General features: G+C 37.8%; 1 protein-coding gene and 1 pseudogene across 1 annotated transcript; both read right to left on the reverse strand.

The window, feature by feature from the left end:
• Positions 1-212: 212 nt before the first annotated feature.
• Positions 213-16,665, reverse strand: SPRYD7 (SPRY domain containing 7). The gene is made up of 5 exons (XM_060637232.3): positions 16,388-16,665; positions 15,683-15,799; positions 13,465-13,631; positions 6,344-6,446; positions 213-2,079 (listed from the first exon to the last, which is right to left on the reverse strand). Exons 1-5 carry the CDS (start codon positions 16,491-16,493, stop codon positions 1,982-1,984), a joined length of 591 nt encoding a protein of 196 aa, XP_060493215.1. The 5' UTR covers positions 16,494-16,665; the 3' UTR covers positions 213-1,981.
• LOC132682653 (U2 spliceosomal RNA) lies at positions 9,981-10,089 on the reverse strand (annotated as a pseudogene).
• Positions 16,666-17,447: the final 782 nt, after the last annotated feature.

Raw genomic sequence — 17,447 nt, forward strand, 5'->3', positions numbered from 1 at the left:
ATAAATAAACGTTAAAAAAATTAAAAAAAAAAAAAAAAAGTAAAAACACACATCTATACTTCATCAAACTGTTGCCGAGGACGTAACCCATGCATCATTTTTAGTATTGTGCCTATTTTGTATGACTAGAGGCAGAAAAGATAGCCTTGAGAAAAAAATATGATTAAAAAAAGGTTGGCTTTTTAAAAAAAATAACTAAGAGGTAGATAACATTAATAAAGACAGCAAACAGTAGTCATTTTAATTTGCTTTCCAAAGTAACCATGTTCTTTACAAATTAAGACAGAACATCAGACAAAAATGCATAAATAATATAGTTAGTTCAATTCTGTATCTTCAGAGGTAAATTTAGGTTGTATATAAATTTACTTAAGTATATTTATGTTTTCAAAGCATATTGTCACATTTTTATCTACCAAACAAACAATAAACACTGTGTAGGATTCTCTTGCCTATGGGTCAAAAATAGCCTTAAATCTTTAGAAATTTTATAGTAGGAAATCATTCTCTCCTGAGCAGTGGTTCTCAAACTTTAGCATGTATTAGAATCGCCTGAAAGGCTTATTCAAACATAGATTCCTGGGTGCTGTTCCTGGCAGTTTCTGATTCAGTAGGTCTGGGGCAGGGTCTGAGAATGTGCATTTCTATAAAGTTCCCAGGCGGTGCTGATGTCTGAGAACACTATGAAAACCACTTCTTAAGAGTCAACAAGGAAGCTACATTTATTAAGTGCCTATGATGATTCAGATGTTTTTCAGATATTAGCTTAATTAGTTACAGAATCTTATCAAGCAAGTATGAGTATCCCTTTTATAAATGGGGAACCTGAGCTCAGGGAAGCTAAGGAACTCAGCTGAGGAGGTAATGGGATTAGATAAGTTCAGATCTCTGATTCTAATGCCCATGTTTTTCGAGCACAACACACTTTGTACTTGTTGCCAAAGGAGGGAAATGTACACATCCTTGGCATGCTCTCTAGAAAAGGAAACTGTACCCATCACTGAGTACAGTGATTAATTCAGGTTAGTAGAGCATTAAAGGAATCTTAACTGAAGACTTGGCAAAGGCTCAAGGTCACAGAGAGGATTCGCTGATCTCTGAACTTCTGAAATAATCAAGGATGAAGTGAATTTAATGTATACTTAACAAAACAGGAAGAACATGTATTTAGTATAGTACTAAATATTCCTTAATTACTATTATTTTATTATTCCTTACAGAAAAACACATATTTAAATAAAAGTCCTTAAAAGAATAATCTCATTATATTTAAGTTTAAAGCAGCATACTATTCTAAATGTCCGCCAGTGTATACTACATCACCAATCAACCACTACTTACTCTGGTACTGAAGTAACACAGCATGATGGTCTTCAACAAAATGCTCTGACAGTTACCGAAACATTTATCTCCTTTCACAAAGCAAATCAAAAGCAATGACATACAAACAAAATAAACAATTTAAAGTTTAAGAAAAGTGGTACGTTTTACAGTAAATAAATCACCAAAAAAGAAGTTCCCAATGATATATTTTCTGTCACTTTGTTATCCTCTGTATAAAAAAGAACACTGAGACACAAAATTATTAGACTGCAGACTTAAAATAATGAGGTCTAAATTTCAGAATGAGAAAAACCCACCCAATTCTACATCTCTATTATAAAAACAAATACTTTACATAAGAAAGATTCCCTTTTAAATATCTATATACATATTTCTACTTAATACTGTTAATTAAACCCACAGTTATATTTATTTAAATAACAATTAAATAAACTGTCCAAAATGCAGATTTCATCTCACAAAACAGAAGTATTTTAAATCACAACTTCCAGATGGTATCTTGAATACACTGGTTCCTTAAACAACATTAACAAGCATATTTTTAAGAATATATTTTCATCTACAGGTCAGGTAAAGCTTTATTAAATGGTAAACACTTTTAAAAGTGCAGAAACACAAGTTTCAAAAACAAATACACTCAGAAGATCTGCTGTTCAAATAATATTTTTTCAAAACCAGGTGGAGGAGTGTGATAAAATTCACTGAACTGGCAATCCAAAATTGCACTGTCATCAACTAGAGACAGAAAAAGAAAGAAAGAAATTAGAAACCTTAATTAGAAAGAATACACAATTATAAAATAAACTGTCTTTATAATATCATAGTGTTAACAGGCAAAAAGAATAAATACATCTGCTGTCCAGGTTACAAAACATAATCCTACTTGATAAAAATAACCACAATGTAAAACCAAATCTATCAAAAACAATGAAAGGATATATATCAAAATATTACTAATAATTAGTGTGAATAAGAGTACTTAACTTTTTCCTTATTTGCCTACCTGTATTTTCTTAATTTTATACATTAAAATGTATTACTTTTTAAAAATTGTTTTATTTTGAAGTAATTATAGATTCAAAAAAGTTGCAAAAATAGTAAGAGTTCTATGTACCCTTCATCCAGCTTCCTCTAATGGTAATAGGCTCATAACTACAGTATGATCTCAAGACCAGAAAACTGACATCAATACAGTACTGTTAACTAGACTGCAGTCCTTATTCAGCTTCTACATTTTTTTTTAATGTTTATTTATTTTGAGAGAGAAAAAGAGTGTAAGTCAGGGAGGAGCAGGGAGAGAGGGAGAGAGAGAATCCCAAGTAGGCTCCATGCTGTCCGTGCATAGCCCAACATGAGGCTTGATCTCATGAACCATGAGATCATGACCTGAGAAGAAATCAAGAGTTGGACACTTAACTGCCTAAGCCACCCAGGCGCCCTTCTACATGTTTTTGCCAGCATTTACCAAAGAGAAATAAATGTATATATCCACACAAAGACTTGTACATGAATGTTGATCATAGCAGCTTTATTTGTAATGGCCCCAAACTGGAAAAAACCTAAATATCCATTAACAGGGGAAGAGAAAAACAAATTGTGATATAAGCACACAATGAACCATATATACTACTTGGCAACTAAAATGAATGAAATTATTGATACATGCTACCATGTAGATCAATCTCAAAATAATTATGCTGAGATAAGCCAGAGAAAAAAAGAATAATACAAACTTATGATTCAGATAATCGGTGGTGACAGAAAGTAGATCAGGGCATTGCTTGGTTGGGGCTGGGGTGGGAGAGGCGAGCAGGAGGGATTATAAAGGAACAGAAGGAAACTTTTAGGAGGGATGAATATACTCATGATGTTGACTGTGGTAATAATATGAATGTTCACTTCATAGCTACTTGTTAAACTACAGAAATATGATTAATGCACATTACTAAACTATTTGTATTTCATAATAAATGCAGGAAAAAGTTAAGTACTGAATTTGACATTCATGAAGCCACTAGAGATTTTAACAAGGGTGGTTTCAGTGAAGTGGTGCTGAAGGCAGTCAGACAGGGCTGAAGAACTACTGAATGATACAGCATATGGCGTAGAAATGAAGCCATAGAAAGCAGGGTAAATAGAGGGCTAATGAGGGATACGAATTTAGGAAGGGTTTTGGGGGATAAGGATGACTCAGAATTTTCATAGGCATTGAAGAGAGAGGTTCCTGACAGGAGATATAAGTGAAATAACTGACAAAGTGAAGTCCCAGAGTTGGGGAGTTTGAAATCCAGACTATACACTGTTTATTTAACATGAAACATACCACTTCACCTAAGATGGGACAGAAAGAAGGCAAGATTGGATCTGATCCAGAAAAGCTTTAGGAGGGTAAGGCTGGGAAGGTGGAGTGCACCATTAATAGCCTCATTCTTTATAAAGTTAAAGGTAAGGTCATCTGTGGAGAATGAGGAGGGAATTCAAGAAGCATAGTCAATGTACAGAATGTAAAAGAATTGTCAAAAAACGTTGACAGCTTAGGCTGGAAGTCATAACTTTGTAATGACACTCTTTTTGAGTGTGACATGTTTTTTTCCTCTCCGTAAGTTCTGTGTTAAGAGCTGACAAAATGAATGACTGGATGGATCTAGGTTTAGAGATGGGAAGGAGGGATAAAGGATAAAGGAATTTAAGATGGTTAGTTAGTTATTTTTGAGAGCCAGAGAGAGACAGAGCGTGAGCAGGGGAGGGGCAGAGAGAAAGGGAGACACCGTATCAGAAACAGGCTCCAGGCTCTGAGCCCGATGCGGGGCTCGAACCCACGAACTGTAAGATCATGACCTGAGCTGAAGCTGGACGCTTAACCGACTGAGCCACCCAGACGCCCCATATTTATTTATTTTTAAGTAATCTCTATACCCAACATGGGACTCAAACTCACGACCGTGAGATTAAGAGTTCGATACTCTACCAACTGAGCCAGCCAGGTGCCCCTTAAGTTTTATTTTTATCTGTGATAGTAACAAACTATTAAAATATTTGGCTTAATTTGACTAATTTACTAATGTCAATTTATAAAATATACATTATTTACTATCTATAACTTTACTACATTAAAAATTATGCTGAATCAAAGAAATAATTTGGAATAAAAATTTTATTTGCTAAACTCATTTGTGTAATTCATTCTACTGATATTTATTTCAGACTCAGTTTTTTAGAATATTAAGCTACATTTCCAATTATTTAAGTAAATAAAGGAAATGCTTTTAGGCTTGCGCAATATGGCAAGGAAACTAACTGAAATCAGACTTAAAAATACACTTTTACATGCAAAGACAGAGAAGGTAAAATCACTGGAAAGTAATTTTTAGGAGAAAAGAAGACTAATGAAAACCTTAACTAAAAAGTAAAGCATATGGGGTGCCTGGGTGGCTCAGTCGGTTGAGCGTCCGACTTCGGCTCAGGTCATGGTCTCACGGTCGGTCCGTGGGTTCGAGCCCTGTGTCAGGCTCTGTGCTGACAGCTCAGAGCCTGGAGCCTGCTTCAGATTCTGTGTCTCCCTCTCTCCCTGCCCCTCCCCTGTTCACACTCTGTCTCTCTCTCTCTCTCTCTCAAAAATAAACAAACATTAAAGAAAAAAAAAGTTAAAAAAAAGTAAAGCATAGGCTTTGGTTATTATTATCCTATTATTAAATATTTACATTTGCTATTTGAATACTTTTCTGATGTCCCAGTCTGTCATCACTAACACTGCTACCTTTCTAATAAATTACTATAAAAATTAGTAATTAGTTTTTATTATAGCTCAAATCTAAAAATTTAAAGTAATTAAATGAGAAAATACTTTTAGATCTACTAAAACCACAGGCAGAAAAATCAGATACTTGTTGCTTTAAAGTTGGGAACATAAAAAATAAAGCAGAATAGTGACAAAGGCACTGTGCTTATGTTTGTTATTTTCTATAAAGAGAGACACCTTCCTTTTTAGAGATACATACTAAATATTTATGAATAAAATGATATATAACATCTGACATTTACTTCAAAATAATCCAAGGAGGGAAGGTGAAAAACAGGAGGAGTATCAGTATTAGGGGGTAGATGAAGCGTTACTGGCTCCAAGTTGATAATTGTTTGAAGCTGGGTGATGGGTACATGAGCTTTCATTATACTATTTTACTTCTACACGTTTGAAATTTTCTGTAATAAAAATTAAAGTAATTAAATGGTATAGAGTCATCTCTTAAGTAACCCAATTCTTGAAGGGATATACTTGTACAGAAATTATAATACATACATATCAATGCTATTCAAAGTCACAACTTTCTCTCTCTCTCAAAAGAGTTTTAACATTTAGGTAATTTTACAAAGGTGACTAATGGTCAATCTACATAAAATTCCTATCTATAGTTCCACAATATTCTTTACAATTACATTTCTTGGTAACCTAAATCTCCCTAATAACTGGCAGAAAGAGCTTTGTAAATTCAGTAAAGCTTTTTGGAATGTTCTAGAATATATGAATACATGATTCAAAAAGGGAATATGGTTATTATATATTTAATTATATAAATGTTTTGGGCAGTTTTTTAATACATGGGGAATAAAAAGCTTCCTTAGTACTGCAAAGTGGGATTATAGTATCCTACTCAGTACATTTCATAAAAAAAAGGTCCTTATTAACTTGTCCAGATTTTTTTTTAAGTTTATTTATTTATTTTGAGAGAGAGAGAGAGAGCCAGAGAGGGGCAGAGAAAGGGGCAGAGAGAGAGAGAATCACAAGTAGGCTCTGCACTGTCAGCACGGAGCCCAAAGTGAGATTCGAACTTATGAACAGTGAGATCATGACCTGAGCTTAAATCAAGAGTTGGACACTCAACCAAATGAGCCACGCAGGCACCCCAACTTGTCCAGATTTTTGAATGACAGTTATTAAGTTAAGGAAAATGTCGAGTAAAAGTTAACATATATAATAATATTTAGAAATATTTTAGCTTACCATAAACAACCGGATACACTGTCCCTCGTATACCTGATGCTGGACAATGCATATTTTTTCCATTCAAATATACATTTAATTCTACATGGTCATATGTAATACCCTAGGAAGGAAAAAAAATGTTAAAAAGTAAAAATATAAATGTTCCAATAAAAAAGCCTAAATAGTCAAAAAGCACTACTGGGAAGCATGGAAAAAATTAAAGTAAGGTGTCACAATAGCTTTCATTAAGGGTTTACAATTTGGTAGAGTTCTACTTGAACTGAGCTAAAAAAAATTAGTGGTGATTATGTGGGGGCAAAGTCATGTAAAGTCCCAAGAGTTCACATCAGAGGTAAAACAAATGAGGAACAATTTGGAGTCTGAGTTATTATATTCAGATAATCTGCATTTTATATTCTTAATATTAAGATGATATAAGTACTGCCTACCATGCACAGAGAGGCCTTGAAAACTCATAGAGAAAACACTGCTCTCTCTCTATAGAATTTGATCTTAAGGGGGGAAAACAATGAGGTTTTTAGCATTAGGGCTTACTACCTGTCACTGTTCTCAAGTTGTGAAGAAGTGTCTTCAACTTATTTCTGAAAAGAAATACATTTCCATATCTGTTTACCTTGCTCTCGTATATGTCAAAATGTATTACCAAAGTGAAGCTAGTGCTTACAATGGACTATAACTGGTAGTTAGTACCCAGCTAAAAACAGAAAAACAACAGCTCAAAAGACTAAGAAAAAAAAGTAGAATAAAAATAGATCACTCTGTGTATCTATACATTATTGATGGTACAAAAGTCACGATGAATACTAACAATTATTATTAATACATACATTAAAATGCTGGAAAACACTTAAAAAGCCTGTATTATCTACCAAGCACTGTTCTAAGTACTTCATGTTTAATCATTTGATCCTCACAACAAGATGGGTATTATTATTATCATCCCCATTTTATAGATGAAATAGCTAAGGCACAAAAAGGTTAAATAACTTACATAAGGTTAGAGAGTTAGGAGGTGGCAGAGCTGGGATTAAAACCCACGCAGTATGGCCTCAGAATACCCTACTTGCCATGCCATACTACCTCTCTTTAAAACTTAATGTCATAGTTACTACCTGATGACAGACAGCTTTTCTTTGAAAAATTAAGTAAACAGTTCTTTCAGTAGAAAAATCATCATCAGACCAACAAGCAACTGCTCCAAGGAATTCTGACTGTGGATATATTTTATTTTATTATTTTTTTTTATTTTTTAAATTTTTTTGTCATTTATTCATTATTGAAAGATAGAGACAGAGCATGAGCAGGGGAGGGGCAGAGAGAGAGACACACACAGAATCCAAAGCAGGCTCCAGGCTCTGAGCTGTCAGCACAGAGTCCGATGCGGGGTTTGAACTCACAAACCGTGAGATCATGACCTGAGCTGAAGTCGGACGCCCAACCGACTGAGCCACCCAGGCACCCCCTGACTATGGATATATTTTAGAGGTAGAAAAAGATCTGACACATGATCTAGTCTTAACTTCCCTCACTTTCCAGTTAAAACAACAAAGGTCCAGATGAGTCAGTGCGTTAAGTGCTATAAAAGATTCTCCTCAAACCTTAGCAAAGCCACGGTTAAATAATAATTTATTAAGTTACAAAATATTGAAAGAGACAGTTTTTGCAGTCTTTGTTTCATTTCAGTTTATGTATTTAAATATAATTATAAAGTTAAATGATAGCTGGGATTAGTTTCTGTAATGAAGAGGCCTTTTTTCATTCAAAAAACAAAAACAAAATTACATAAAAACAATGTGTCCTCTCTTTAGAGGACTACCTTACGGGACATCAGGCCTGTAATCTAGGCACCCTTCACCACCTGGTGGCAGCATATACTGCCAGCAAGCAAATTTTAAAGCCCAAACCTGCAGCATAATGGTAAGGTCCCAATACCAAAGAAAGAAGTGAGAAAGGATATGAGAACCCCCAACTCCTACTGGCAGGGTTTAGTTCCAACTATTTCTAATTTAATCTGTCCTTTTTATGATCTAGAAACTAGGTCTGATTCCACCATAATGATACCAAAAAATCTGACACGTTTTATGCATTTATCAATAATTGTTTGCATGTTCAGTGAACGGACTCTGAAATTAAGCTGCCTGTATAATAATCCTGGGATCCCTCCATACAAGAAGTTACTTAACTTCCCCCTAATCTGTAAAATGGTGATAATAATACCATCTATGTTATAGAGTCATTATGAGGATTAAAAAATTTAAACCCTGCCAGGCATTTAGAACAGTGCCAGGCCTATAATAAATTCTAGAGAAAAGCATTTGCTATTATTAGTAATGTTATTATTATTACATAGAATGGTTATAAAACTTCTCTGAAACTGGGACCTCATCAAAATAAAAAGCTTCTGCACACCGAAGGAAACAATCAGCAAAACTAAAAGGCAACCGACAGAATGGGAGAAGATATTTGCAAACAACATATCAGATAAAGGGTCAGTATCCAAAATCTATAAAGAACTTCTCAAACTCAACACCCAAAAAACAAATAGTCCAGTGAAGAAATGGGCAAAAGACATGAACAGACACTTCTGCAAAGAAGACATCCAGATGGCTGACACATGAAAAAATGCTCAACATCACTTATCATCAGGGAAATACAAATCGAAACCACAATGAGATACCACCTCACACCTGTCAGAATGGCTAACATTAACAATTCAGGCAACAAAAGATGTTGGCAAAGATGCAGAGAGAGAGAGGATGTCTTTGCACTGTTGGTGGGAATGCAAGCTGGTGCAGCTACTCTGGAAAACACTATGGAGGTTCCTCAAAAAACTAAAAATAGAACTACCCTACGACCCAGAAATTGCACTACTAGGCATGTATCCAAGGGATACAGATGTGCTGTTTCGAAGGGGCACATGCACCCCCATGTTTATAGCAGCACTATCAACAATAGCCAAAGTATGGAAACAGCCCAAATGTCCATCGGTGGATGAATGGATAAAGATGTGGTATATATATACAATGGAGTATCACTCGGCAATCAAAAAGAATGAAATCTTGCCATTTGCAACTATGTGGATGGAACTAGAGGGTATTATGCTAAGCGAAATTAGTCAGAGAAAGACAAATATCATATGACTTCACTCATATGAGGACTTTAAGACACAGAACAGATGAACATAAAGGAAGGGAAAATATAAAAACAGGGAGGGGACAAAATATAAGAGACTTTTAAATATGGAGAACAAACAGAGGGTTACTGGAGGGGCTGTGGGAGGGGGGATGGGCTAAATGGGTAAGGGCATTAAGGAATCTACTCCTGAAATCACTGTTGCACCATATGCTAATTTGGATGTAAATTAAAAAAATAAACACATACACACACACAATAAATAAACAAAAGGCTCAAATTCCGCCCCCCCAAAAAAACTTCTCTGAAATTAAACTGAAATAATGCAATTTTAGAATATAATTTGCACTTTTCAAAACTACATATAGAAGGAAAAAAATAAGCTTAAGCCAGGTATGTTTCCTAGTGCTGTGGGAGGCCCTATGGGTATTATATGATTATTGTATGAATATAATCATTTGGTCAGATGTTGAAAGCTTATCTTTCTTGATTTCTCCTCAGAGAATGGTATACGACTTAAATTCTACACATATGAAAATGTTTTTCCTGTTTTATACTAAACTGATAAGAACAAACTACACTTGATCTTGGCCAAAAGGCTAAGAAGCAATTGTTTTTCCTGTCTTATAATCATTTCTACTTTTCCTATGCCACTGTCAGCAATTTGGTGAAATTTTTTCTCAAATGTTTGAACTAGGAAGATAAAGGTAATATGGTAGGGTGATGTTTTACTTTTCTTGATTCTTCATATATTTCACCTTTTTAAGGTTCTCCTTTTATCAGGATGGGTACAAAAACTCAAAGTCTAATTTAATAATGCTGACAGACTAAAAATGACATTCTTAAATCTGTCAGTTTGTGGTATCAGTCATTTCAATGAATGAGATAGGAAGGCAAGAATAGCACACAGTAGTTCAATACATCAACAAAGAAAAACATTTGTTACTGATTATCCTTGCTTATGTTTGAATTTCATCTTAGCGTAAACAGCTTGATAGCCTCAACCTGACTTCAAGATTCTCTTTCAAGAAATATCCATTTGAGTAAGAGTGTTTTGTATTATGGACATCTGGCAATGATCTACAAATACAAAACCAGCTATTCAAAAAGATGAACAGGGAAAAACAGATTTCAAAAATGGTTTATGCCTTTTGACTCCTACAACACTTTCAATAATTTACCCATTTAAAAACTAAGTGTTCTTTATACTTTTTAAATTGCAGAAGAGATGGAAGATCAGACCCCGGTAAAAAATCTTATTTTCCACATTTGTCTTCATTCTCACCAGAATACTGTATAGTTCTTTAATTCAATAACCTGGATTTACCCTGTGTCATCTTATTATTAGAAACTCTCCTTCATTATGTATAGATTCCTTTCAATTTGGTACCAGAGCCACGAACCCAAGGTTCTATGTAGAAAAGCACCTTTGCTGAAGGAGATCCTAGGACTCTGTCCCTCATCAATAGCTAAAAGCCTGAAATCTGTGTAGAAAGTTCTTCAATAATAGCATATAAAAAGAAATAACTGGGAAAGACAGAAAGGGATCTTTGGATTACATTTTCAAGAGGGTGGCTTTGGTAATGACTTAAATATATCTAGTTGGGAATAAAAATAGAGAAGTCTTAACAATATGTAACTCTTTCCATCCCCTGCTTTCCAAAAAAACTTTTCTACAATCAAACCTTAGGATTTTGAGTCCAGTTCTTTGAAGAGTTCTGAAAGTGAAGAAGTTTAATAAGATTAAGTTTAATGAGGATCAACACTCCTAATAAAATGCTCTTAATTAAGAGAAGTTCATAACAAATTAAATATAGGCATACTTTATTTTATTGCACTTTGCAGATATTGCATTTTTTACAGATTAAAGGTTTCTATCAACCAAGCGTCGGGCAACTCTATCAGTGCCATTTTTCCAATAGTATTTTCTCACTTCAAGTCTGGGTCGCGTTTTGGTAATTCTTGTAATATTTCAATCTTTTTCATTATTATATGTAACAGTGATCTTCATTCAGTGATCTTTGATGTTATCATTACAATGATTTTGGGGTGCCACAAACCACGCCCATATAAGACCAAAAGCTTGAACAATAAACGTGTGGGTTTTAACTGCTCCACTGACCGGCTGTTGCCAGTCTCTCTCCTTCTCCTCTGGGATCCTTATTTCCTGAGACACGATATTGAAATTGGGTCAATTAATAACCCCACAGTGGCCCCTAAGTGTTCAAGGGAAAGGAAGTCACATGTCTCTCACTTTAAATCAAAAGTCAGAAATGATTAAGCTCATGTAGAGAGCCAAGATAGGCCAAAAGCTAGGTCTTCCGCACCAATTTTGCCATGTTGTGATGCGAAGGAAAGTTCCTGAAGAAAATTAAAAGTGCTACTCCAGTGACTATCTAAGTGATAAGAAAGTGAAACACCTTCTTGCTGATATGGAGAAATTTGTGGTGCCTGCTTAGAAGATCAAATCAGCCATAATAATACTCCCTTAACCCAAACCCTAATACAGAGCAAGACCCTAACTCTCTTCAATTCTATGAAGGCTGAGAGAGGTGGGGAAATGACAGAAGAAAAGTGTGAAACTAGCAGAAGTTGGTTCATGAGGTTTAAGGAAACAGGCCATTTCTATTACATAAAAGTGCAAGGTGAAGCAGCAAGTGCTCATGCAAAAGCTGCAGCAAGTTGTCCAGAAGACCTAGCTAAAATTAGTGAAGGCAGCTACACCAAACAACAGATTTCAGTGTAGATGAAACAGCCTTCTACTGCAAGAAGATGCTATTTAGGACTTTCATAGCTAGAAAGGAGAAGTCAATATCTGACTTCAAAGCTTCAAAGGACAGGCTGACTCTCCCGTTGGGGGCTAATGCAGCTGGTGACTTTAAGTTGAAGCCAATGCTCATTGACCATTCCAAAAATCCTAGGGCCTTTAAGAGTTATGCTAAATCTACTCTGTGTGCTCTATAGCTGGGACAACAAAGCCTGGATAACAGCACTTCTATTTACAACATGGTTTACTGAATATTTTAAGCCCACAGTTGAGACCCACTGCTCAGAACAAAAGGCTCCTTTCAAAATATCACTGCTCATTGACAAGGTACGTGAGATTAATGCTGTTTTCATGCCTGCTAACACAGCATCCATTCTGTAGCCCATGGATGAAGGAGTAATTTCAAGTCTTATTACTTAAGAAATACATTTTGTAAGGCTACAGCTGCCATAGATAGTGATTCCTCTGAAGGACTTGGGCAAAGTAAATTGAAAACCTTCTGAAAAGGATTCACCATTCTATTAAAAAAAATTTTTTTTAAACATTTATTCTTTTTTGAGAGAGTGTGAGCGGGGGAGGGGCAGTGAGAGACACAGAATCGGAATTGGGCTCCAGGCTCTGAGCTGTCAGCACAGAGCCCAATGTAGGGCTCAGACTCACAGACCGCGAGATCATGACCTGAGCTGAAGTCAGACGCTTAGCTGACTGAGCCACCCAGGTGCCCCGAGGATTCACCACTCAAAATGGCCTAAACACATTCATGATTCATGGGAAGAAGCCAAAAGATCAACATTAACAAGAGTCTGGAAGAAACTGATGGCAACAAAGAGTTGGATGCGAAACCTACTGAGTGACCCAGGTGTCCCCCCCTGATATTTTCTAATATGAAGGTTAGCAAACTTTTAAAATTGTGGGTGAAGATTTCTCTGATGTGAGAGAAGCAGGAAATGTTGATCAAGAGCCAAGCTGTCATTAATTCTCCTGAATGGGAATAAGGGCTCACACTAATTTTCCTGGCCAGTGGCAGCTCTAGAAAGGAGAGCAGTTAGGTTAGCCAGCAGCATCTTTATCGAGTGCTTTCTCTGGAACATGTACCTCATTAGATCTAATCCCAGTGCTTCGGAATTCAAACTACAAACTCCCAAGCAAAACTATATACGCTAAAAGCCGTTCAAGTTGAATAATTTACAGTGGAAAGCAACTCCACAAGAAAACTCACCACCACGTCTCCCTCCTGTGGGAGGCTGTTTGCTGGCAGCCTATTTTTCTCCTCGTTGTTGTGGTATAGGGCTCCATCATTCCTCATCACCAGACTGTGGGCATCTCGGCCAAGAGGAATCTGATTCAAGTTAACTTTCTGAGTTGCGACGCCAATACCCCATATTCCTAAAAAATAATAGTTTAAATGCCCCCAAAATCTGAAGAATGTGAAACAAGGGGTTGTTTTTAAGAGAGTGTAAATTGTTTTTAAAAGAAATGGCACGCTATCACTAAACTATTTTTTATTAATTTTTTTAAAAAACAAATCTTTTAACAGTAGTTTGCAAACTACCCTATATTCTCAACAGATGGAGTACAGCCTAGGAGATAAGAGAGGGCCCTGAAGCTGTAAGGACGAGGTTAAACCTTGGCTTAGCTATGTCCTCTGGGGCAAGTTATTTAACCTCTCTCTGCTTCCTCACCTGTGAACTTGGGATTCTAACAGTATGGACTTCAAAAAGTTATTAAAAGATATAGCAAGGTAATCAAGTAAAGCACTTATAACAATGTAAGTATTCCCCCCACAATTGGTTAAGTGAAGCAGAGTATTTTTAGATGTTAGCTATTATCATCATCACTACTCTCTGAAAGATGTTTTTAAAAAGCTACACGTTGAATTTAAAACGCCTAGGGTTCCAGTCAAGCACTACTTTGGAGAAGTGGGAAATTAGTCTTTAGTTTTTACATCTATATAATATGTGACAAATAATATAGGACCTGGTCAAAATTATGGAGAGGAGAAAATTAAGGATGAAGTGTAAAATCATTTTCTTACCCGTGCCTTAAGTCAGTGGGCTTAAAATCTTTTGGTCTAAGCTGATTTTAAAGCAAGCAGCTCTCCCCTTAAGCAGCCAAACAGAATACCTAGAGCTCTGGATTTTGTCTCAAACTGTTTCCTTCTCAGTTTTTATCAAAATCAGTTAGGAGAAAATCTATAAATGGAAGAAGGTTTCAAGGTCATGTTGCCAATCGATTAATTTTTCTGAATTGAGCAAGACTATCAAAAAGTTGCATGTCTGGATATCACTGTCTGGGCTTCCTAACCTGACTATGCAATTTATTCTCCAGAGTGGGACAATTTTAAGAGTAACAGAAGGTAATAATATTGATTACATGGGACAACAGTTCTAGGCAGGGTTACTCTCCTTACCCCTAAAGAACTGTGCATGCTGTGATACATTTTGGCATAACTGCCTCAGGCTTTCATTGCGAGATAAATTTACAGACTCCAACAATGTATTCTCGGGATGTCACTGAAGATGTCATCCTTTACAGAAAATCCACATAAAAATTTGTACTGGATTCAAGGATCTAGAAAACATTTGCTTTTCTTGAGAAAAGGTATTGTTTTACTTAAGATTTTAGTAGCCAGAGATATTTTATAAAAGAATGGAGGACAGATTCATATTTATTTCATATACTTAGCAAAATCAGTATTTTGAACTAATTTAGAAAACAAGCTCCAGAAGGATGCTTTATACCATTCAAGCTTGTCGAGTAAAAGTATGATTTACTTCCCTCTACTTTTCCTATTCTACACTTATACTTACATTATTCATACTATATTTCACTAGCAATTTTTTGTAATAAAGTTTTGAAAATATATTTCCCCATATTCAATATGGCTACAAGTTATCTAATCATTATTATAATACTCAAGCAGAAGTGTTGTATGATTCAAGAAACTCTGCAAGTTTTTAATGAGAAGTATAAACATTAGCCTTCTATCAGAATTCTAAATTTGCTGATTGCTTCAGAAGACAATGAACTTGGGCATCTTAACAAGAATTAAGAGGAAAAAAAACCGGATCATAAGATTGATTTTATGCTAAGATAAAACATCAAGAGTCTACACCTTATATGCTTGACCAAAGAAAACATTTAGTACCCATTAATAACGCTAGTGCCTAACACTGACCCTGTGTGCCCTGTCTTTAAAACACTTTCATTGGTATAACTCATGTGAAGCAGGATTACAGTTCCTGTAATCCCATTTTACAAATAAGAAAACTGAACCTAAAGTGTAATTTAACTGGAACCACCCGAGGGGTAGGAAAAAGGATCTTCCAAGTAAGTTTCGTGTTTTATTGCCTCATTAATCTTTTCCATATATCGAGAACTGCTCTTAATAGTTACAACAATTAGGACTTTTAGTAGTAAAGGACCATTATACCGACCTGTGGACTGGATTTTGAATTCAAAGTAGCTTTTGTTTTGATGTAAAGGGGCACTGGCTAAACAACCTCCTGTTCCACATATTCTTCTTCCATTTTTTACAATGACAACATCTGTTCCTAAATAAAAAATACACAGTGTGAAGTTTTTTATTTTCTTATCCAGCAATCAAGGTTACTTTCTTTCACTTTTAATTCTAAATCAAAAAAATAATGATGCTATATTTACTTTGAAATTTAGAAACGCTGATAAATTCAGAACAATTTTTACTTCTCCCCCCTCCCCTTTTTCCCCCTGAGAATGTTTATATTAATATTCATTTGCGGCTACAAATCCTGTTTGGGCAATTTAGTAGTAACTCAGTAGGCGGAGCACCAGAGGCGCTCCCCTCACCCGGGAACAGCTGACGAGTCTCGGGAGGCGGCAGCTCCGAGATTCCCGTGAAAATGGGTAGGTGCGCACAAGCACCTCCCGATGACAGGGGCAGACAGGGCTGCGTAGCCTTGAACACAGAACAGGGCCGAGGTGGAGTCCGCCGCGAGACGAAATGGGGTCGAGGGCAGCAACTGAGAGCAGGGAGCGGAGGGCGGCGCCCTGAGAGGCAGGGCCGCGCGTGGGCGTGTGGTCCCTCCGACCCCTCACTGCCCCCGACCCGCCGCGCCCCACCCGGCGTGGGCCGTTGGGTCTGGAGAAGGGAGGGCCCTTACCCATGTGCTGCGTGTCCAGCTGCACCGCCGGCATCTCCTTCAGAGGGATGTGTCCCGTCCCGCCGTCCCTGCAGCACCGCAAGCAGCAGAACACCGAGGCAGCCATCACGCCAGGACCACCGACTCGGCCGCCTCCGCTAGCCGCCGGCCGCCCCAAGCCCGCGGTGACACCGCCCCTACGCCTTCGCTCCGCCTCCCGCCCCTGCCCGAGCGCCGGAGGTATCTGTGTCGAGCGCGCAGACCGATACAGCGACGCCCCACGCCGGGAGGGCGCAGTGCAGGCAGAGGTGAAGCCGGCCTGTGCGGAAGATGCGGAGGATCTGCGCGTGGGGAGGGGCGGGGTCGAGAAGGGGGCGGGGCTGGAGGCGGAGCAGGGGCAGAGGGCGGGACGGGCGGGCAGGCGGAGGACGGTGTGCGCCTGCGCGCGGGGTCGTTTTTTCCTCGGCGGGGCTTCAAGTTTGAGTTCTTATGTTGAGCAATGCTCGAGGCGTCGGGTTCTCCGCCTGGTCTGCAACCGTCCGATGCTGCGTTTTAAAAACTGTTCCCCCCAACTTTGACATTACCTTTAGGGATGAATCGACAGAATCAAGTCAGGCTGGGGGAGTGGAAGTCCCGAGGTTTTCCACACACTCCCATCCCCCCACGGCAAGCTCAGGCTGAGGTTTTCCACACACTCCCATCCCCCCACGGCAAGCTTAGGTGCAGAGATGCGCGTCCCGTGGCTCCTGATGCCATGCGGTTGGGGCTCCCAGGAGGCCGTCCAGGGAGGATACCTCTGGGAGGTACCGCTTGATGGGCCTCTGCCAAGCTCACCCTCTTCGTGGATTGGGGGTTTCTAGGAGTGTGAAGAGAACTCCCGAGGGAGCGAGGATGTCTGGTCCCCCAAAGGAAGACCTCGGTTCCTACCATCTGCCCCTTTCTGCTTCCAAGTAGGAGGCCCACAGGGTGGTCATCTGTCATCTCTTTGCCTGCTTACATCATCTGTGCCTGGTCGATTTCATATCTTTAAATACAGGGGTGCCTGGGTGGCTCAGTGGGTTTAACATCCTACTCTTGATTT

This window comes from Panthera onca, chromosome A1 (genome assembly GCF_046562875.1).
Source record: "Panthera onca isolate mPanOnc1 chromosome A1, mPanOnc1 haplotype 2, whole genome shotgun sequence".
NCBI classification, from domain to species: Eukaryota; Metazoa; Chordata; class Mammalia; order Carnivora; family Felidae; genus Panthera; species Panthera onca.

What these genes read in the sequence shown, in the direction of transcription:
- SPRYD7 (XM_060637232.3), bottom strand. Translation starts at nt 16,493, where the DNA reads ATGGCTGCCTCGGTGTTCTGCTGCTTGCGGTGCTGCAGGGACGGCGGG. An exon ending in ATTCAAAATCCAGTCCACAG is followed by an intron (nt 13,632 to 15,682) that starts GTCGGTATAATG and finishes ATTATTTTTTAG; the next exon opens with GAATATGGGGTATTGGCGTC. An exon ending in AGTGTATCCGGTTGTTTATG is followed by an intron (nt 2,080 to 6,343) that starts GTAAGCTAAAAT and finishes TTCTGTCTCTAG; the next exon opens with TTGATGACAGTGCAATTTTG.